General features: G+C 39.8%; 1 protein-coding gene across 3 annotated transcripts in view; it reads left to right on the plus strand.

Annotated features, from left to right (window-relative positions):
• Positions 1-23,144, plus strand: part of PP5.2 (protein phosphatase 5.2) — a 114,531-nt gene that overhangs the window by 21,004 nt on the left and 70,383 nt on the right. For all 3 annotated transcript variants that reach the window (XM_089395196.1, XM_089395194.1, XM_089395195.1), the window contains exons 3-5: positions 12,807-12,976; positions 13,072-13,143; positions 13,669-13,822. In XM_089395196.1, coding sequence (XP_089251322.1) covers positions 12,807-12,976; positions 13,072-13,143; positions 13,669-13,822 — 396 coding nt within the window. The remainder of the gene's footprint in view (positions 1-12,806; positions 12,977-13,071; positions 13,144-13,668; positions 13,823-23,144) is intronic.

The following is a 23,144-nucleotide window of genomic DNA, read 5'->3' on the forward strand; positions in this document are numbered from 1 at the left end:
CTTGAGGAGGCAGTTTGTGCTTGGAGGTATTTTTTTTCACTTGTACAAATTTGTTTTTGCTTTTTAAATTTTAAGTGCATATCTAGAAATCCTAAAGAGTGTTTTTTGTGAAAGAAATGAATATTGAATCAATGTTTTTTTTTGTTTGTTTGTTTATTTGTTGTTATATTTTCCTTTTTTTCCTTTCTTTTCTTTATTTAATTCTTTGGTTCTTTCCATTTTCAGAATGTTTGCCTTCATTTCCTAGTCAAAAAATGGCACCTAGAGTGAAATATGCTACTTGGGCATATGTTGAAATGGTTGATAGTCAAATGCATTGCAAATTTTGCCAAAGGAAAATTAAGGAAGGTCTTGGGGGCATTAATAGGCTGAAACAACACTTGGCGGGGATTAGAGGCCAAATTACTCCATATACCTCACCAGAAACTGGGGAGATTAGGAAGGAATCGTTAGCCAACTTTGAGAACTTTAAAGAAGATAAGGCTAGGCAAAAAGAGTTAGAGGCTGAAATTGGGAGGAAGAGGGAGATACAAAAAATGATGACTACCAACTCCCATTATGGTTTTGAGGGTTCTTCCTCTATCCCTCATACTGATGCATCCAACCCTTTCCGATATGTTCCTCCCTGTTTTGGTTCTATTCAAGATAAAGGAAAGGGTAGAATGAAAAAGGGTGATATGACTATCAAAAGTTATTTCACTCCCTCCTCTCCATCAGATGCACATGGTTCTCAAGCTAGTAAAAGTCAAATGCAGCCCACTTTAGATGACCAATGGAAGAAAGAATTGAGGGAGACTGCTTGTGATTACATAGCTAGATGGTGGTATGATGTTGATATCCCCTTCAATGCTCCCCATTCAACATATTATGAGCCTATGTTTGATGCCATACATGTTACTGGAAAAGGCTTCAAAGGCCCTACTATGCATGAGCTAAGGGGGTATCGTTTGCAGAAAGAAATTGTCTTCATCAATGAGTATTTGAAAGATTTCAAGGACTCATGGGCAAGAACAGGATGTACCATCATGTCATATGGATGGACTGATCAAAGAAACCGTACCATCATAAACTTTCTTATCTTCTGCCCACGGGGAACCATGTTTTTAAAATCAGTTGATGCATCTGATAAGGTAAAAGATGGGCAATTGTTGTTTCAGTTATTGGATCAGGTTGTTGAGGAGGTGGGGGTGGCTAATGTTGTTCAAGTCAACACAGGTAATGCCTCTAACTATGTTCTTGTTGGTAAAATGTTAGAGGAAAAACACAAGACCATCTTTTGGACCCCATGTGTTGCACATTGCATAGACATCATGCTTGAGGATATTAGGAAATTAGATTGGGTCAAAAACACTGTAGATCATGCCAAAAGCATAACAAAATTTATTTACAATCATTCATGGATTTTGAGCTTCATGAGGAAACACACTAGGGGCAGGGATATTATTAGGCCTGCCATCGCTAGATTTGCTACTCATTTTTTGACATTGCAATCTATGCTTTCCCAAGATAGGAACTTGCAAAAGATGTTTTCTAGTGATGAATGGAATCAAAGCATTTGGTCTCACAAACTGGAAGGCAAAGAATTGAAAAAGAAAGTTAATGAAGAAACCTTTTGGAGAAAGGCAGCAGAGATTGTGAAGCTTGCTGAGCCACTGGTTAAGGTGTTGCGGTTGGTGGATGGGGAAAGATTGGCTATGGGCTTCATTTATGAGGCTATGGATCAAGTAAAGGAGCAAATAAAGAGGGCATACAGGGATAGAGTGGCTAAGTATGGGCCCATTTGGGCAATCATTGATGAAAGATGGAACAATCAACTCCATCGCCTTATACATGCAGCTGGGTATTTTTTGAACCCACAGTATCATTATTAAGCTAAGGAGTCAGGAGCTTTGAGGGGGGAGGTCGGAGATGGACTGATTGACTGCATTGATCGCATGATCCCATTGGAGTCCGATCAGCTGGAGATACACCGACAGGTCACGACCTTCAGCGATGCCTCAGGTATCTCTGGGAAGAACCTAGCAAAGATTGCAAGAGAAGCAGATGAACGAGGTAAACAAAAATTTCAATTTTCAAATTCTTAATAGTTTTACTTATTTTAAATTTTGTTAAATCGTTTATAATTTGAAAGTTGGATATAATTTGTAATTTTGTTGAGCTAACTCATTACACTTCTATGTTTTTTGCAGCACAATGGTGGGAGGCTTTTGGTGGCCATTGTCCTAAATTGCAGAAGTTTGCAATTCGTATTTTGAGTCAAACTTGCAGTGCTACTGGGTGTGAGCGCAATTGGTTTGTCTTTGAGAGGATTCACACAAAGAAGAGAAACTGTTTGGATAAAAAATGGTTAAATGATCTAGTCTATGTCCAATACAACCTCCGGCTCAGACGAAACCAATTGCTGAAACAAAAGCCCTGATTCAAATCCCATTGTGTTGGAAAACATTGATCCAACATCAGATTGGGTAGTGGAGAGTCATCCAACAGAGTTTGATCCTGATGAGTATCTTGATTTAGATTTAGATATGGAGGCATCACTCGAACATGATGTTCAGTTGAATGCAGATCCCGATCCACCTGTACTACCAGCCTTAGCCTCACAGCTAACAAGGACTACAGTTGCAGGTGCTTCCTCTGCTCAGCCACGACAGAAGCGCAGCCACATATCTTCTCTATCTCAGCTTGCATTTGTTGCATAGCCTGCTAGTGCTACCACTTCTACAGTTGCAGTTGGAGATGATGATGATGATGATGAGGAGCCATGGGGCCCCTTGTCTAACTCTGATGATGATCCAGAGATTGATCCACATGATCTTGTCTCCTTTGGCAGTAGCTACTAGCCAGTAGTACTGGTCAAAGCTTACTTTTGTTGTAGAGGCCATTTTTAGCCTCCTTGATTATGTGTTTTTTGTTTTGAATCTTTGATCATGTATGTATTGCCATTGGACAGTGCACTGGGTGCCATTTTGATATAATGGATATATTCATGAGCCTACTTTGATCATATGTTGTCTTCCATCTATATTATAATGCTGTGTGTCTGGAAACATGAATGAAAATCTTTAAAATTATGTTTTTTTATAAAAAAATAAATATTTAATGTATTTTTTACAACGATCGAGTCATTGAAATCGAGTCGGCCGAGTCGATACCGAGTCGTAGTCGACCTTCGGTCGATTCGATACCGAGTCGAAGTCCCTAATCCCACAACAACTCCTCATGTGGAGATGAAACAACAACTAGCTGCTTGAGGAGCTCCTCCTTCAATGTCATGAATTTCTTTGTCAAGGAGTCTTCATCTTTTGGGACTTCTTCATAGGGCGAAGGCCATCCATCATTTTCATCCATGAGTCAATCATGTCATCATTCCTTTCATCAGAAAGTGATCCATCAATATGCATCTGGCCTTGCTTCATGTCACGTTGCCTTCTTCATGCTGTCTTCTTTGGAAGGATCTTATATCCTTCTACATGATCCTCTTGGAAGACATCCACAATTCTTCCCTTGACAGTTCTGCATAAGTCCATCCAGATCCTTGTTCCAAAATAAGAAATAAATACTTAAATCATAATTACCTTTGTGATGGTCTTTCATCATGACATCTTCCTGTAGGCATCAACATCCTGCATACATGTTGACACATCTCTTAAAGATGTGCATTGTCAAGGGTCTCCATCTTTTCCAGATGTTCATCAGAGTCTTCATATCTTTCTGGGAGATATCATAGTCAAATCTTCTTGGTCTTTCAGATGTTGACTGCCTTTACCATTGTTGCATATTCCACGATCTCTCCCTTCCTTTCTTCACATATTTCATTCCCAAGAGCTTCCAATCAGAGTTCCTCAATTGTAGTCAACCACTTCATACGCCATATGAGGACATATTATGTTGATTTCATCTAGTAAATTTGTGACCCATGCATTCCTGCATCCCTTTGAGAGAGGAGATTCTTTTCTTTGATCATGCTTCTTAAGATAGAGCAGTGGTCTTGTTGCTTGCAACCATATGACATGATTTCCATAATATCAAAATTTAAGCATACATACCTCATCTTTCCTTTGGGTCATCCAGACTTCTTGCAACAACTTCCTTTGAATGAAGGAGCTTCATTCCCTTGATCTGCTTCACTGTTATGGCATCATATCGTCATCCCATGAATTCCACAAGTTTGGAATTCTTGATGAAACGTTAGCTTCCCCTCATGATTAGTGAACCTTATAATGAAGATTCCATCAGAGAATTTTGAGGATCTTGCCTATCCTGCAGATGTTACCTTTTGACCGATTTATGATGAGTCTTGTCCTAGATGACTTCTTCCTTTTTCCATAAGTATCATTTAGCTTTCAATGAGGTTTCCAAGAGCTATATCCTACATAGTTGATTGCCATAGATTTTGTTCCAGACATCCTTCATGTTGCCTATGTCACAAGCTCTTCTAATGCTTCTATCATGATGCCAATTTCTAATATTATGCATCCTATCTTGTTTACAATGCTTCCTATCTATAATTTGCACAACATAAGAGTACCTTTTAGTGAAGGAGATTATCTCAGTCATAGTAGAGATCTCTCACTTTCTCCTTCTCAGGCTTCTTCGCCTCAGGTTCTTCCACTTCTTCGGTAATATGCGCTTCTTCCTTATTTTTCTTATTATTGCCCCTTTTAAGTTTAGGACAATCTCTTCTATAGTGCCTATATTCTTGACATCCATAGCATTGAACCTTAGCCATGTTCTTCTTTTTCTTCTGAGGATCAAATTTACCAAACTTTCCTTTTTTTGCCATAGCATCATATGCTTGATTTTGCTCATTTGATCCTACATCAGTGTTTGTCTTCAGTTTGGTTTCTTCGATCTTGCACAATGATCATAGATTTTGGAAAGGAGTGGCTTCATTCTTCCCATAAATACTTGAAGTGAAGTTGCCCCATTCCTCTGGTAGTGCATTTAATACTACAAAAGTCATTTCTTTGTCAAACATTATTTCACCCAGATCTTGAAGTTGATCTCTTATTTCTGCAATTGTCATGAAATATGAGGCTATTCCTTCTTCCTCTGAAATCTTCAGTTTGTAGAGTTCTTGCATTAGAGAGATGGCTTCTCATGCAGTACTTACGGAAAACAACTACGAATTTGTCATATATCTTTTGAAGTGTCTATTTTTGATACATATCGGATGAGAGAGTCTTTGATGGATTCTATGAGAATCCTCTGGGTCGTCACTTCCTCTTTCATGTATTTGGCAAGTGCTTGAGTATCTTATTTGGGAGATTGGGTTATTGACCCCTTGATGTGATCCACAACTTCACTCTCAATAAGGTTTAGGTCTGTTCTTTTCTTCCATGCAAGAAAATTTGAAGCCCCAACTAATTTGTTGCTCACCTTGCAAAAAAACATTTTGATAGATTCAGATGAAGTCATATACTTGAGTAGATGTTGCCTTCTCCACTTGCTTCCTTCTTAATCTTGATAGTGATATAGATAGTAGAAGACTACTTCTTGTAGATTCTTTTCACCAAGAGTAATCCTTGATCTCTTTGAGAGAGAGATCACTTTGATGGAGTTCTTCAAAGGGTTAACCTTTGCTTTAATGAGAGAGAGCTTACTTCACAAGCCCTTTTGAAGATGATGACAATATTCTTCGATCTGGCCTTCCTTATTCTTTGAAAACGCTTCCACTCCTTAGATGATGGATGAGTGATGATGTCGGAAATGCTTCTAGGGTTTTTCTGCTTCATTCTTAATGATGATTCTGAGATTCTTGCTGAAGTAGATTTCTTTGATCTAGGGCTTCGGTAGATCTTGAACTTTTTCTTTGGTATTCTTTGTCTTGCTTTGATCCCTTTCTTGAACCTCTATCCTTGAGTGTCTCCTTGATTAGATGCCCCTCCTTGATTTTAGCAATTGAGCTCTGATACCATGTTGAGAAATCTAGGGCATTAGTAGTTAGGTGATTTCTCTACTTATGATAATTGCTTGTGATAGTTTTTTTACTTCTTGATTACAATTTTCTCTTCTTGAGTTATTACTGTGTTCTTTTCATCAAGACAATTACCAAATCATGAACAACAAAGAGACAAGAGACACAGTATATAGGCTATCAGCCAAGGCCAAGACCTCTCACTCTTTGAGAGGAAAACCCAAACAAATTCTTCTTATTGAACCTTCAGTTGACGAATACCAAGACCATGACAAAGACCCTTGACACTAGAGTCCTCCCAAGACCAAGTCACAAACCTCCTCTTCCTCTTCTCGGCTTCCTTCAAATTCTCGGCCTCTTCTTGTAGGACTGCAACCCTTTATCGTCACAACAGAAACCCTAGATGACTTTTTCTCCTTGAATAGTCTTCTCAAGAGGGAGACTCATTTCTCTTTCTTACTCGGCTTCCTTGAGCGAAGTCTTTTCCCAAACTTGATTACTCTTGTATCACTGCAAACTTCGGTCTATCCTTGTGAATTTCTAACCCGCAATCTCTCGCACGTGTGAGGGTAATCTGGCCCAAAAACAATCCTTAATGATGCCACTCTCCTTCGCTATCCTTCCTTTGTTCCTTGCTGGCTTTAAGGCTCTTCCTAGGATGAATTGCGCACTTGTTATGAGAGACTTCCGTCATTGAATTGATTGCCTCCAAATGAGGCCGAGCACTAGTATATATAGTTGTTGGTCATGACTTTTTAGGCGGACATGATCCCTTGGCGCTGACTTCATCTTCTAGATTTATCCATTTGTTGTAAGCTGACATGAGTGAGGGCTAGTAACAAGGTCTTAGAGGGAGACTTACGAGACAAATTTGACTATTTACAATGTGTAACATGCCTTCATTACATGACAATGACTCTTTAGACTTTTATGACTAGATGATGATATCCCTAAGTTCTCTCAATGGGAGCCTTAACTGATATCCCTAAGGGCTCTCAATGGGAGCCTTAACTAAAAATAAAATCTATTGCTCATGAAACCCATGATGCAAGCATTACAATAATTTTATTTTTCTTCTTTTCATCTATTACATAAAATCATAATTACATGTCATTATGAAGACCGAACATAGTTACACTTTTCAACATAAGGATGTCTTCAGATCTTCGTCCTCCTAATACCTCACGTCCTACTTGATAACTATCTTCTCGAGTGATGGTATGTGCACCCTGTATGCCTGAGTTGTCTCATTATAACCTACGAATTTTTTTTTTTGTTTCTTTTTCGGTGTGGTGTCTAGCTTCATCCTGCTCTCTTTGGACACATGACAATAAACTTTTGTGTGAAAGATGTGGAAGTGAGAAACATCAAGCTTCTTTCCTGTGACAACCTTCACCTTCTTTGGTGTAACTCGTCCAAGCAACCTATTTGGACTCCCATTCTATAGAAATTTTGCACTGTTGCATGCCTCTGCCCACAGGAACATAGGTAGCCCTTGATCATGCAACATGGCCTTGGCCTCTCCTATGCTGTAGGTCTTCCTCTTAAGCACCCCATTTTGCTGAGGGTTATGGGGTGTTGTCAACGCTCTCCTAATGCCCTCCTTGGCACACATCCCTGGAAGCATTGGAGACATATTCTCCACCATTGTTACTCCTCAATGCCTTGATCTTCTTCTCGGTCTAGTTTTCTACCAAGGCTTTAAAATCCATGAACTTGGAGAAGACCTCCTCCTCCTTCATAAAGAAGATCCATGTTTTATGAGAATAATCATCTATGAAAGTGATATAGTACCTGTGTCTCATGAGAGATAGAGAAGAGAAGGTCCCACACACATCTGAATTTTCTAGCTCCGAAATCCCTTTGGCTTTGTTGTGCCGACCTTGAAAAACCTTCATCCCTTTGCACACATCATGCTGGTCAAATACGCCCTGTGGTAGTCCTGTGGCAATTTGTTGAAGAATTTTTAGTGCCCAATGATGCAAGTGCCCCATGCATTTGTGCGAAAGCTCCCCCTTGTCTCCGCTCCACGTACTTCCTGTCTTGCTTCTCAAGGATGCGCATGTCTCAACCTGCAACTTGTAGAGATTCTTCATCCTCACACCAATCTGCTTCACTGACCCAGAAGCTAAGTGCTTGAGGTAAGCCTTACCTCTGCTGAAGATGTCATCATAACCCTTGTCCTCTAGGATAGCAACAGAAATAAGATTCTTCTTAAGGTCTGGAACATAGAGGACATCCCTAAGATGGAGAGAGCTACTAGACTCCCTCTCAAAACTAACAGTGACAACTCCCCTAGTCAAGGACTTGCCATTATCTCCTAGCTCAATATGAAACTGCATGTTCTTCTCCTTCAGCTGGTTGAAATATTCCTTATTCCCGGTGATGTGGAAGGATGCTCAAGAATCAATGTACTATACGCTATTGCCTATTGAATTTGCCATGCAAGCTATCAACGAGAAGTCTTACTCGAAATGAGAAGAAAACTCATTTACCTCAATTGATGTAGCCACATGATCCTTACTGTACCCCTTCTTTTGATTGGGACACTTAGTGGCATAGTGCTCGAACTGGTGGCAATGGAAGCACTTGATCTTGCTAAGATCATTCTTCTCCTTCTCGCCCTTCTGAATGGACTCGACCTTTCCTTGGGCTTCTTGCCCTTGGATTCGCTGTCTTTGCTTGCTAGGGAAAAGTTCTCCATATTCTCTGTCTTTGCTAATCTTCTAGCTCTCGTCCCTCTCTGGATTTCTTCTTGGCCGTAGTTTGACCACAACCTTTCCCAGTTGGGAAGATTCTTTCTACCACTGACTGAGTCTTGGAAATTCTCCTAGGATTTATGAAGTCCCAAAAGCGCAAGACTCACAAGGTAACTATCTACTATAGTCTCGTCTACTCCAGCTAGCTCATCCCGAACCTGGGTGAACTTGGAAAGGTACGTAATGATGAGCTTTCCTTTGCTCATCCAGATATTTCTTAGCTTGTCCTTCAAAGCAAGCTTTCTGACATCACTAGAACCCTGGTACAGATCCAAAATGACTTTCAACATATCTTATGTTGTCTTCTTCCCACGGAGATGAGGAATAATATGGTATTTGACCCCTCAAGAATGATCCTCCTGGCCTTGGTGTCGTTCTTGTTATGTTGGATCAACTGTTGGGTATCTTGAGGTGGTACTATTTGATTCTTTGCAAATTCTAGCACCCCATTATCTTTCAACACCACTGAGATCCGCTCCCCCCATGAACAGAAGTTTGAGGCTCCCTCTATACAGTGATCTGCTCTTAGTCCTTGGAACGCCATTCTGCTATCCAAAAACTCTTTTTCAAAACTCTAGCGCATGCCTTCAATCTGAACTGCGCTCCTCATTGACTGATCAATTTGGTGCTGGTCTTTATGTTGAACTCTGCTCTGATACCATGCTAAATTTCTTGAAATTCTGTAACTACTTGGATGAATTACTGAAAACAAGGCAGCTGAAAACTGAAACTAAATTTACTTTCACTAAGATACAGAGTTTCTTAACAATCTACAAGCAGCGTAAAAATGCCAGAGATAAAGGTTTAATGTATTTTTCAGTGATGAACGATTTCAAAGACCTTCCTTTGTTATTTGTCCCCATAAGCACTTGATAGCGAGGGCCTTCCCAAAGTGGTCTATGCTTTTACTCCCCAACCCCTTGAATCCTTTGGTTTATGGGATGCCTTCTTTTCCTCCTTTTCCAATCCCTATGAATATGGAACTCTTCTTTCTTTTTTTTTCAATAACACCTTTGGGGATATAAGGCAATGAGTTCAAGTACATTGGGATTGCTTTAAGTACAGATTTCACCAGTGTTAGCCTCTCTCCCAGTGAAAGCCAGTTGTTACACAATAAATTGATTCTTCTCTCTACCTATTCAATGAGCCACTTGCAGTCATTTAACCCATCATTATTCGGCCTTAAGAGAAAACCTGAATACTTGAAACATGCTTGGAGATCAATATGCTGATAGGGAAAGATCTGTACCATTACTCTATCATGGTCCTCTTTTACCCCTTTAAAAAAAATAAACTAACTTTGGCATGTTAACCTTCATTCTAGATACTATAGTATATAGTTGCATCTCTTCGAGAGCCATCAGAAAATAGTAACACATCATCTGTAAAAGACAAATGGGTCAAATAAAGATATCTTCCTAGCTTGATACCTTTGAGGGCTCCAGGGATTTTCCCTCCATTATTGCCTTGCTAAGGCCTTTAGTTATGATCAGGAAGAGGATAGTGGGCAGCCTCATCTTAATACTTTTGAGGGTCTGCAAAAACTAGATGCTGAGCCATTAATTAATACTACTAACTTCAAAGGATATAGAAGACAAGCATCCGATAATCCAGTTCACTATAGAGACATAAAGACATGTGAATCAACAGTAATCTCAAGTATAACCAATCTGCTCTGCCATAGACCTTGGATAGGTCCAACTTCAGGACTATTGTTGATAATTTCTTAGTTTTAATAGATACTCGACAGAAAACCTTCTTGTGCTACCCCAATAGCATCATGGATTTATCTTCCATGTAGAAATCCAATTTTTTCGTTGGAGATGGTCTCAAAAAGTAGTTTTTTTTCTTCTTCTTAAAGCTATAGTTTTAGCTATTATCTTATATATACAATTATACAAGGAGTTGGGTGGCTGGGATTCACCAAAAGAAGCTTGTTTATCTTCTTTGGGATTAGAGGAAGAAGTGTTGAATTCAATGCTCCTAGTACCTGCTTTGTACATTTCAAGTCTTCTACTAGCCCTAGCAAACTTACTATTGTAGTCATAAAACCCCAAGAAGAATTCCGCATGCCATCAATTTGACCTTGGACTTTTATCCTTTTGGAAAGAGTCCAAGACCAATGATAATTCTTCCTTTTAGACGTCCTCCATCAAACTTTTATTTGCTTTCTCCTCAACAAAGCTTGCAAAATAGGTAGTCATGGATTTGTCTTCTTCCTTATATAATTACTCAAAATAAGCCACTCCTAAAGCAACAAATTCCATTTATTGTTCAGTGGTTGGCATAGTTGTACAGAAGTTGAAACAAAGGGACCATCTTTTGAAGGTTAATGCTGTATTACCCCCGCTTTTATCTTGGATATGAATCCTAGTGGCATCGTTTTCTGATTTGAAAATGAAAGCCATCTAGTCTCTTCCTAAGAGATCAATTCAAGAGTATAACCTAGTCATGGCTTCCACTCAATGTCTATCCAATCCTCCAAATTATTCTTAGAAACCTGTTGACTGGAAAATTTCCTTGGCCTCTAGGGAAGTATTTCAATGCCTCCTTTCCCTTCCAATTCACTAGTGCATGCTAGATCTTTCTAAGTGTTTCCCCCCTCCTCCTTGCAACTTAGAATATGAGGGTTTAGGAGTAGTAGATCCAGTGGCAGTGATGGTTTGTCTCTGTGTGTACTTCATTATGTTCTGCTATATGGCATTTACCAGATCTTACATCACTACCATAATTTCCTATCCTTTCCCAATTATTGGTTTGGTGTAGAACTTGAGACGAACTTGCTGTTATGATAAAGTTTGCCCCTAAACCTGTTAGAAGACTACGACCACATCCTTCCCCTAGAGATCTATTCACCTTGGTCCATTTGGTGAATATGGATCTGTGTTCAAAAGAGTAATTGGAATTGTCTACAATCTCTTCTTTTATCTCTAAAACCTGGAAAGCCCTATTCCCTCCTAATCCCCAATACCTGGAAATCCCTAAGTCCTAATCTTTCTTAGTGTTTCCCTACTCCTTGCAACTTAGAATATGAGGGTTTATGAATAGTAGATCCACTGGCTGGGATGGTTTGTTTCCATGCATACTTCCTTACGTTCTGCTAGAGAAGACGATGGATGATTTACTGGGTTTTCAAAGGGATTAAGATTACCCTTTCTAGAAGTCTTACCATCTGTTGCCTCAACTGATGACTCAACTGTTGGCATATGGCATTGAGCAGATCTGACATCACTACCAAACTTTCCTATCCTTTCCTCATTATTGTTTTGCTTTAGAATTTGAGAGGGACTTGCTGTTATGCCAAAGTTCGCCCCTAAATCTGCCAGAAGACTTCTGCCACATCCTTCCCTTAGAGATCTATCTGCCTTGGCCTGTTTGGTGAATGTGGATGTGCCTGCAAAAGGGTCATTGGAATTGTCTACTATCTTAATCTCCAAAACCTGGAGATACCTAATCCCTTATTGTATATTATACAATTATAGATAATAGAATGTTATTTTCAAAGTAAATGTTCACGATTTAGAAAGCAAAAGAAGGCTGATTCAAATTGTGTACTTTATTTTCAGCCTTCAGCATCCACACCTTCTAAATCCATGGCAAATATTTCTATATTGTAGACAAAATAGTATCTAGCATTGCTTCCACCTTCTATAATTTAAAAGTCATATTTGAAAAACTATTTTGTCTACTTAACAAAATTTGCTAAAGTCAGGGACAAATATTACAAGGTGGTTAAACATCAACAACAATGACTTCTCATTTTGTTCAAGGTTCAAGATTGATTTTTTTGTTCAACATTTGGAGGACTTTTGTGCGGGGAGAGAAGTTTCCCCAGGGAGGAAGCATCGTGAAACTGGAAAAAATGTTCATATTATAGTTTTTGGTGCTATGATGGTTGAAATATGAATTCAATTTATATGTTCTTACTAAATATTGTTCTCACTAATGTATACAAAAGTCAGCATTGGGCCACACTTTCTCTTTGTCTCATCATGTATTCTCAATCATCAGCCCAAGCAGGCAATATGCCTAGGTTTGAGTAATTGTTGTAATTGACGATACATAGTTTTTTCTAATGCTTTGATTGTTTTTCATGTTGTTAAATTTGCCAACTTGTTTGTTATATGCAGCTCACAAATTTTCCCGAGCCATAGAGCTCTATTCTGAAGCCATTGAGTTGAACAGTCAGAATGCAGTTTATTGGGCAAATCGTGCATTTGCACATACAAAGTTGGAGGAGTATGGAAGTGCTATTCAGGATGCAACAAAAGCTGTTGAAATTGATCCTAAATATACGAAGGTCTGTGTTAATGTGGTCTATTTTCCTTCTCCCCTGGCTGATGTAGACATGTCAGGTCTTTGATGATCTTGACATTGATAATAACTTGCATGCAGGGGTACTACCGGAGAGGTGCTGCATATCTAGCCATGGGCAAATTCAAGGAAGCACTAAAAGATTTTCAGCAGGTGAGTTTTCAAACTCTTTCGGGTCCAATTTACTTGATTGACAAATAGGTGCATCTGAAGTGTGCGGACTAGGTTGTTAACAAGTGATACTGTCACATTATACAAGTGACTTGTGTATCTTTTACTAGACGCAGTCATATCAACAAGTAGCATGCGTGTCTTTTAGTAGGCACTGTCATATTAACAAGTGACGTGTCTTTTTGTAGACATTGCCATTAAGTACTGTGCGTGGTTCTTTGATTTTGTAGTTTATACTTATAGATACTGTATATATAATCTGATTTTTAACGCTGTTTTTTTTAAATAGGCTCCTGAATTTGAATATTTTTTTCAATATTGCTACGCTTTTTTATTTGTAGGAAGCATGCCATCTATGTATTCTTATTTGTTAGATTACGTGGCACATACTTCACTGTCAGTTTTAATTCTGTGGTTTTCTTGGATATGTGATTGTTTACATATTTTAGATAGATATCCACAAAGTCCTCAGTGAACTCATGCAGACTTTGTCTTTATGTGATTCAGGTTAAGAGAATTTGTCCAAATGATCCTGATGCCACCAAGAAGCTTAAAGAAGCCGAGAAAGCAGTCCAGAAACTTAGATTTATTGAGGCCATCTCAGTGAATGATCTTGAGAATCATCATTCTGTTGTTGAGTCCATCGATTTTCGTTCAATAGGTAATTTTTTCTTCATGCTTGTTTACAATCATGGATTGTAAATATCTGAGTCTCTGGAAATGTTGGGTTCTTTAGCTTTATAGCCGTGGTTTATTGTTTTATATATTTTCATCTGTCAGTTTGTTTTGGGATGCAGATATCTTCTGTAGTTTAATCTGTATTTTTAATGGTTTCCAGATGCTAAATGTATTGTCTGCTTTCTCTACATTTTCTTGATACCTCTAGTGTTATTATTGTTTTTCTGTGCTTTTTGAAATGTTACCTTTTATTTACATCCAAAAGACTGGTTATTTTACTGATGATTTATGTTGATTTGGTTTATAAACATCAGTTTTCATGATATCTCACTGGTAATGGTGCGATCTCAGATCAGTTTTCATGAGATCTCAGTTTTAATGCTATGCAGTGCAAACTAATGCTACAGTTATTGTGTTGACGAATATATTGCTGAGGGTCTGGAATATAACTTATCAGTGATGTCAGGGAAAATATTGGAAAGCTTAGAGAAAGTACAAAAATAATCATTTTTTAAACATTTAAAACAACAACAAAACACTGCTACATAAATATGGAAATAAAATTGACATATAAGATGTATAAGCTTCCAAGTGATACATCACATATTGATACTGAATGTTGATATCCGGTTTCAGTCCTAAGTCCTGATAGGATGGTAAAAAATCACATCAAAACCAAAATAAATATATTTCATCATATGCATCAGATGAGTCATCTAGATCCTACAATCATAAATGCCCCAAGGAATCATTACCTTTTCTGGGCAAAGGTCACCACTCTTCCTCTGGAAGCAGTAGGTGCAAGTACTGGGGTTGAGCCTGAGGTGGAAGCTACAACTGCTGGTGTTGAGGTGGAAGATGTTGGGGCTAAGGTGGAAACTGAAGTGAGATGTCTTCTCCAAGCTGCTTGTCTTTGTTGAGGTGGTGGCTGCAATGCGCTGTCAATCTCCTCCAAATGTGCCTATATTGGAAGTGGGACGACCCTTCTCTGATTTCCCATTCTCCATCCTTCTCTGATTGCCCGTTCTCCATCCTCTGTTTTTTGTCCTCCTCTGGCACATTGTCATCTTGCTCCAACCATGCAGGTGCTTACTCCATGAGAAGTGTCTTGGCATCCACCCTCCATGGACTGGTGGTCAGTTGCATCCAATGAAATGGCCTTGGAGTCAAGTGCTTTGTTAATTTACTTCACTCACAGTCTGAGATCATAGTAGACATAGGGCTTGTAAGGTGGTGGATATTGTTGGAAATAGTACAAAGGAGTAAGTGTTACTAAGAATTTACCCCTTTTAGCCTAGTAGACACATTAATTACTTTTGTCTTGGTGACATTTATGAGTTATATTAATGTCATGGGTTGAAAAATACTTAAAAGTGTTGTACCATGTACTTTTTCTAATATTAAAGTCACTTGTACTTTACAAAGTGACTTTATGTGTAAAATACATAATGTGCTTTTCTAATATTAAAGTGAGGTGAAAAACCACTTTATGAGTTATATTAATGTCATGGGTTGAAAAAATACTTGTTGTACCATGTAGTTTTTCTAATATTAAAGTCACTTGTACTTTATAAAGTGACTTTATGTGTAAAGTACATAGTGTACTTTTCTAATATTAAAGTGAGGTGAAAAACCACTTTATGAGAAAAATAGAAAAGAGGTAAACAACTTGAAAAAGGTACTAGGAGGCTTTTAAGTAATGGGGCCAATGTGTGAGGGGGTAAATCGAGAGAGTTAAGCTCAACAACACATCTTTAGATTGGGAAGTTAAATTTCATCCATTGGATCATTGGTTTATGGATTCAATCTTTTCTAAGAAGACAAAAAGGAAAAAGGGAGGCTCATTCTTCACTTCACACTTGAGAGAGCATGAGAAGAAGAGAGAGAAAATTTCAAGGAGAGAGGGAGAATTTGTAGCAAGGAAGGAGGCTTGATAATCTAGGAGAGGGACAGTCATATGACAATACGAATTTTGAGGCAAGGAGGCATGAATTTTGAGCGTTGCAACATGAATTTTGAGGGACTGTTTTGCACGAATTTGAGGAGGGCTTTGTTGTTGTTAGGCCCAAAATTTGAGGCATGCATTTTGAGGAGGGATTTGCTGTTTTCAGGCCAAAAATTCGAGGCACGAATTTTAGGACAACAACCTCTGTTAGTGCGTTTTTTGAGGAAGCAGACAATAACCTCTGTCAGTGCGTATTTCAAGGCAACTCCTAGATTTGCTTCATTTTGTTGGTTGTGGCCATGGCTACTGGGTTGAGAGTAGAGGATAGATTGATGAGTGCTGAAAACTTTGGGCCATAGAAGGAGAGGATTATGCTTTTATTGCAAGAGGTGAAAGTGTGGGATGTTGTTGAAGCAACTGTGCAAGCACCCACTCATTCAACTCAGTTGGTGGAGTTCAACAAGAAGAATGTGAAGGTAAAGAGGATCCTTCTAAATTCCATCAAGGACCATTTATTCCCTCATGTTTCAGGGATGAGATATGCATATCAGATGTGGGAGTCCTTTGTCTCTTTGCAACAGAGTTCTAATGAGAACAAAAAGACTGTGTTGAGACAAAAACTATGCAACACCAAGATGACCAAGATTGACATCATGACATCTTTCCTCACTAGAGTCTCACAGGTGAAGGATTAGATAACTGCCGTTAGTGATGCTATTTTAGAGCAGCAGTTGGTTAGGATTGCCTTAGATGGGTTCATCGAGAAGTGGGATGGCTTTATCCATAGCTTGGTGGCTAGAGAACACTTTCGTGGTTGGAGGAGGATGTGGGACGATTTCATCCAGGAGGAGATCAAGAGGAGTGCGAGAGGTGACAACAAGAGTGGTGAGGGAGGTGAAGAAGAGAATGTTGCTCTTGTGGCAAAGGACAAGAAGATCAAGAATGGGTCTTCTAAGGGACAAAAGTAGTAGAAGGGGAAGCAAAAGGCTAAGGAGAAGGACATGAGCAAAGTGAAATGCTTTGCTTGTGGGAAGATGGGTCACTACGTTGTTTAGTGTCCCAATAAGAAGGGTAAGAAGAAACAGGGAGTTGTAGCGTCAGGAAATGTAGATGATTTTGTGGTTATGTTTGATTCAGAATGTGCCTTGGCTGTGAGTTTAGCCACTCATGTCACTTCATCCTGTGCATGGTTCATAGCATAGTTTTAAAACTCCGACTTTGACTCCGACTCGGCCGAGGATCGACTCCGACTCCGACTCCGAAACGGTAATGACTCAGCCGACTCGATTTCATTGACTCGGTCGTTGTAAAAAATACATTAAATATTTTTTTTTTATTTTATAAAAAAACATAATTTTAAAGATTTTAAACATAATTTTAAAGATTTTCATTCATGTTTCCAAACACACAGCATTATAATATAGATGGAAGACAACATATGATCAAAGTAGGCTCATGAACCAATCCATTATATCAAAATGGTACCCAATGGCAATACATAGTCAACTGTCATACATGATCAAAGACTCAAAACAAAAAACACATAACCAAGGAGGCCATAAATGGCCTCTACAACAAAAGTAAACTGTGACCAGACTCCAGTACTAGTACTATAACTACTGGCTAGTAGCTACTGCTAGAGGAGCCAAGATCATGTCGATCAATCTCTGGATCATCATCAGAGTCAGACAGGGGGCCCCATGGCTCCTCATCATCATCATCATCTCCAACTGCAGCTGTAGAAGTGGTACCACTAGTAGGCTGTGCAACTGCAGCAGATCCAAGCTGAGATAGAGTAGATTTGCGGCTGCGCTTCTGTCGTGGCTAAGCAGAGGAAGCACCTACAACTGGAGTCCTTGCTGGCTGTGAGACTGAGGCTGGTGGATTGGGATCTGCATTCAACTGAACAACATGTTCAAGTTCAAATGATGTCTTGATATCTAAATCTAAATCAAGATCCTCATCAAGATCAAACTCTGCTGGATGACTCTCCATTACCCAATCTGATGTTGGATCAATGTCTTCCAACACAATGGGATCTGAATCAGGTCTTTTGTTCAACAAATGGTTTTGTCTGAGCCGGAGGTTGTATTGGACATAAACTAGATCATTTAACCGTTTTTGATCCAAATGGTTTCTCTTCTTTGTGTTACTTGGGAGCAGGAGCGAAAACGGGAGTGGGAGCGGCATTTTTAGAAGCTCCTGGTTTGGGAGCGAATCCCAGAATGTCACTAACATCAAGGTATATAGAGGGATTGGTGCTCTTGATTAAATACGAGTTCCATACCCTAATACATGACAAAATTCAATGGAAACATTGCAATCCTCCAATCCTGAAATCCTGAAAAACTGATAAGTCTGCTGGATTTTGAATGAAATCTAAAATTCTACTTTCTTCATATGAAATCCAATGAGGCCAAAACCACTCTCAAACATCCTGAGTCATTTCATGGTAATGTTAAAAATTTAAGTAAAAAGATGAAAATGAAGATTAAGGAGAATGTCACTTTTACTTTAAGAATTTAACATTACCATGAAATTTGAATAGCTTATCAATAGTAAAGAGCATTTGAGTGTGTTAAATAGGGTTTGGTAGGGGGAAATGGACCCCAAATAACATTTAGCTAATTCATAAAACACCTTGAAGTCCAAATCAATTAGAAAACCCCTTAAAATTTCATTAGAATAATGTTAAATCGTTGTTTTAGTGGGTTATGGGCCACGGTTTGTGACTCGGCCGAGTCAGTACGGGAAACGGCCGAGTTGGCTGAGTCAGCCATGACTCGGCCGAGTCATTCAATGACTCAGCCGAGTCATGGCTGACTCGGCCAACCGAGCCGTTTTTTGTACTGAGTCACTCCGGAGGGCAATGGAACAGACCAACTCGACTGTTTCCGTTTCGAAACGACCGTTTTTTAAAACTATGGTTCATAGACAGCTGAGCATCTTTCCATATGATCGGAGTTAGAGAGCACTTCACGAGCCTTTTGGAGGATGACATTGACTTGGAGGTTGTGCTCGGTGACAACTCCAAAGTCAAGGCGGTAGGCATGGGGACAATTTCATTTCAGAGGGAGTCATCACTTCCTCTGAATGTGACAAATGTTCTTTATGTTCCAGGGTTGAAGAAGAGTTTGATGTTAGTCTCTAGCTTGGAGGATAGGGGGTATGAGGTACTGTTCCGGAAGGGACAAGTGTTGATATATCCCAGGGGATCCAATATCGAGGATTCGAGTCTGCTCATGTGGTTGGAGCTTGCAGTGGGAGACTATACAAACTTTTATTTTAGCCTCTTAGAGTGGTAGCATACACCAGTAGCAGTGATTTATGTGAGTTGTGGCACAAGAGGATGGCCCACTTGCACCATGGAGCATTTAGGATGTTGAGGGAGATGGTTACAGGGTTGTATGACTTCAGCACAAAGCATCATGATGTGTGCAGGGGGTGTGCTTTGGGAAAATACACCAACACACCTTTCCAGAGCAGTGACAACAGAGCTACAAGTATCCTTGATTTGATTCATTCTAACGTATGTGGTCCTATGTCCCATGTTCCATTGAGTGGATATGACTACTATGTGACATTCATTGATAACCACTCTAGGAGGACCTGGATTTACTTCCTGAAGACAATGGATGAGTTCTTTTGAAAATTCCAAGAGTTTAAGGCTCTTATGGAGAACCAAACAGGGAGGCAGATCAGGGTGTTGAGATTAGACAATGGGGGTGAGTACACTTCTGCGTAGATGAGGGATTTTTGTGGGAGTGTTGGCATTAAGAGGGAGCTCATTGTGCCTTATAACCCTCTCAGCAAAATGGGGTGGCAGAGAGGAAGAACATGACCATTGTGGGTGTAGCTAGAGCCATGTTGCATGGTCAGAGTGGCACCTCAGATTTGTACCTTCTCGAGGGATTTGATCCCTTTTGGTTCTTCATAGATGCAAAGTCTAGCTAGATCCATGCTAGTTACATATAAGGTGTGCACCTCAAAGCATATAATCCCTCGTGGAATTTAAGAAATCTATGTTTAGCATGCGTCTACGCTAGCTATAAATAAGGGTTTCACCTTGAGAGAATTGATCCATCTTGAAACTGCACATATCCAGTGTTATGATGGATCTACACCAACAATCCTGTTAAGGTGTGAACCCTGACATGTTATTTTGTGTTGGGAGTTTAAAGGCTTGTATTTAATAAGTCTCATGTTACCTAGGTTGGGAGTTTAATCACTTGTATTTAAAATTTTTGATAGAAAAGATGAAAGAGTAATGTACCTTCTTGACATGGTATTAGGAATTGACCTTTCAACTGGAAAATATTCACCTTTCAAATAACATATAAAATAGAACTTGATAAAACATGCCTTTTTTACTCCATCTCTCAAAAGAACCAAGTTATTAATCCATATACTCCATCTATGGAAAGTACCAACTTATTAATTGCAAAATTACAAAACTCAAATATCAAAATTGGCCCTCTTTTACTCCATCTACTCCATCTCTTAAAAATGCCAAGTTATTATTAGAAAAATCACAGAATTGAAATAGCAAGTTACACACTGACCCTGCAATATTTGTTTTCAATTAAAAGTATTGCCCATTTAGACGAGTTTTCATTGATATGGAACTTTTAGATAATTTTTTTACTAGATTAAAGCTCATTAATGTAGGAGCCAAGGAATTCTTAGAGCTTGTAGAATAAAGGTCTTTATTAATGAAATATGTTCTAAAAGTATCAATGTATTTCCTAAAACATGAATTCTCTAGATTATCAATCTTGCAAAACTGAAGAAAATAAGCAGTTCCCATGAAAATATAAAAACCAAAGGCAGGGCTTGACTTCAACACAAAGCATCATGATGTGTGCAAGGGGTGTGCTTTGGGAAAATACACCATGACACCTTTCTAGAGCAGTGACAACAGAGCTGCAGGTATCCTTGATTTGATTCATTCTAACGTATGTGGTCCTATGTCCCATGTTTCATTGAGTGGATATGAGTACTCTGTGACATTCATTGATAACCACTCCAGGAGGGCCTGGATTTACTTCCTGAAGGCCAAGGATGAGGTCTTTCGACGATTCCAAGAGTTTAAGGCTTTTGTGGAGAACCAAATAGGGAGGCAGATCAGGCTGTTGAGATCAGACAATGGGGTCGAGTGGGAGTGTTGGCATCAAGAGGGAGCGCATTGTGCCTTATAACCCTCAACATAATAAGGTGGTAGAGAGGAAGAACAAGACCATTGTGGGTGCAGCTAGAGCCATGTTGCATGATCAAAGTTTACCTTTCTTCTTGTGGGCCGAGGCCTGTAACACTGCTGTTTATCTGCAGGACAAGAGCCCACACAGAGTCTTGGGGAGCAAGACTCTTGAGGAGATAAATATCGGCAAGAAGTTGGAAGTTGGGCACATCAGGATTTTTGGGTGCCTTACATATTCACACGCCCTTGAGGAGAAGAGGACGAAGTTGGAACCCACTGTAGAAAGGGGTATCCTAGTGGGTTACAGTGAAATCAACAGAGCCTACCGCATGTATCTTCCTGCACAGAGGAAGATTGTCCTAAGGAGGGATGTGACATTTGAGGAGAGGGCTTTGAGGAGTTCTCGGGAGGTTGATCAAGTAGAGCAACAGTGGGCTACACAACAAGTTTCAAGGGCATCAGGTGGCACATCAGGATCAGGAGCTTCACCTTCTTCAGGGGTGATAGGTTCACATGGCACAGTTTTGCTTGGTACCGGCTCACCTAGTGCAGGTTCATCAAGCACAGTATCTCAGAGTTCATAATCTCCTTTGGTCATTTAAGAGCTTTCCTCGCCTGGAGGAGAGGCACCAGTTGAGGATTTTCCCATACCACCACAGGAGATTACTGCAGGGATTAGGAAGCCAAGATGGCTTCGGGAGACCTTGAAGGAGGCTCAGGAGGGAGTAGGGAGATCCAAGTGGACAGCGAGGGAGAGCAGATCCCCAGAGAGGTTGAGTGGCTTTGTGGCAGATGTTGTGGAGACAAAACCAACTAGTTTTGAGGAGGCCGCCAGACAACAGATATGGAAGGATGCCATGGTGGAGGAGTATGCCTCCATCATGAAGAATGATGTCCGGGAGGTAGTGCTACGTCCTGATAGGAAGTCAGTTGTGACTTCCAGGTGGCTCTACAAGGTCAAACCTATTGCAGATGACACCATTGAGAAGTTTGAAGCTCGATTTGTGGCGCAAGGATTCTTGCAGGTAGAGGGAGTTGACCATGAGGAGACCTTTGCACTGGTTGGTTGTTATGCTTCCATTAGAGCAGTGATGGGATGGAGGATTCACTAGATGGATGTGAAGATCACCTTTCTCAATGGTGTTATACAAGATGAGGTGTAAATTGAGCAGGCTGAGGGCTTTGAGTTGCATGGGAGGGAGTCTCATGTGTGTAGGCTGAAGAAAGCCTTGTATGGACTGGCACCGAGGGCATGGTACAATAGGATAGATGCCTATTTGTAGCAGATGGGTTTCTAGAAGAGTGATGTAGATCCAAACCTATACTTTATCCTAGTAGGTGACGATCCACTCATTCTGGTACTGTATGTGGATGGCTTGCTTATTACAGGGGAGGATGGTCTCATCCAGTGCTGCAAGAGATATCTTGCTTTAGAGTTGGAGGTCTAGTAGGAGGATAGGCACATCTTTGTGGGCTAGGATAGGTATGTAGTGGATATCTTGAGGAGATTCCGTATGGATGGTTGTAGACCTATGGCTACTCCTATGATCACCATCTGGAAGTAGTTGCATGATGCTGATTTCGAGTTGGTGGATCCCACTTTGTATCATTGGCTGATCGGTTCATTGATGTTTCTGGTCAACACTAGACTGAATATTTATTTTGTAGTCAACACAAAGTCAGTTTATCATGGAGCCCAAGAGAGTACACTGGGAGGTTGCAAAACATTTGTTGAGGTACTTACAGGGCACAATGGTTTATGCTTTGGACTATGTTTTGATGTGATGGGGTCAGATTGATTGGTTGCACAAACTCAAATTGGGTTGGTAGTGTCAATGACCAGAAGAACACCTTCGAATGTTGTTTCTCATTGGGCTCAGCAGTTGTGTCATGGTTCAACAAGAAACAAAAGTCAGTGGCATTGAGCAGCGCAGAGGCAGAGTATATGACAGCGAGTCAAGCAGGGTGCGAGGATTTATGGCTTCGCAAAATGCTTCATGAATTATTTTGTCAGAGGTCGAGACCATCTACTTTTACTCTAAGAATCCAATATTTCACGATCAGTCAAAGCATATAGTGATCAAATACTACTTCATCAGAGGTTGGGTTCAGCAAGGGGTAGTGAAGCTTCAACGTATATCCACTGATGAACCAATAACATAC

The sequence above is a fragment of the Pinus tabuliformis genome, chromosome 1_2, assembly GCF_031772625.1.
Source record: "Pinus tabuliformis cultivar Carrire ecotype Pingquan chromosome 1_2, CPIR1, whole genome shotgun sequence".
Taxonomy (NCBI): Eukaryota; Viridiplantae; Streptophyta; class Pinopsida; order Pinales; family Pinaceae; genus Pinus; species Pinus tabuliformis.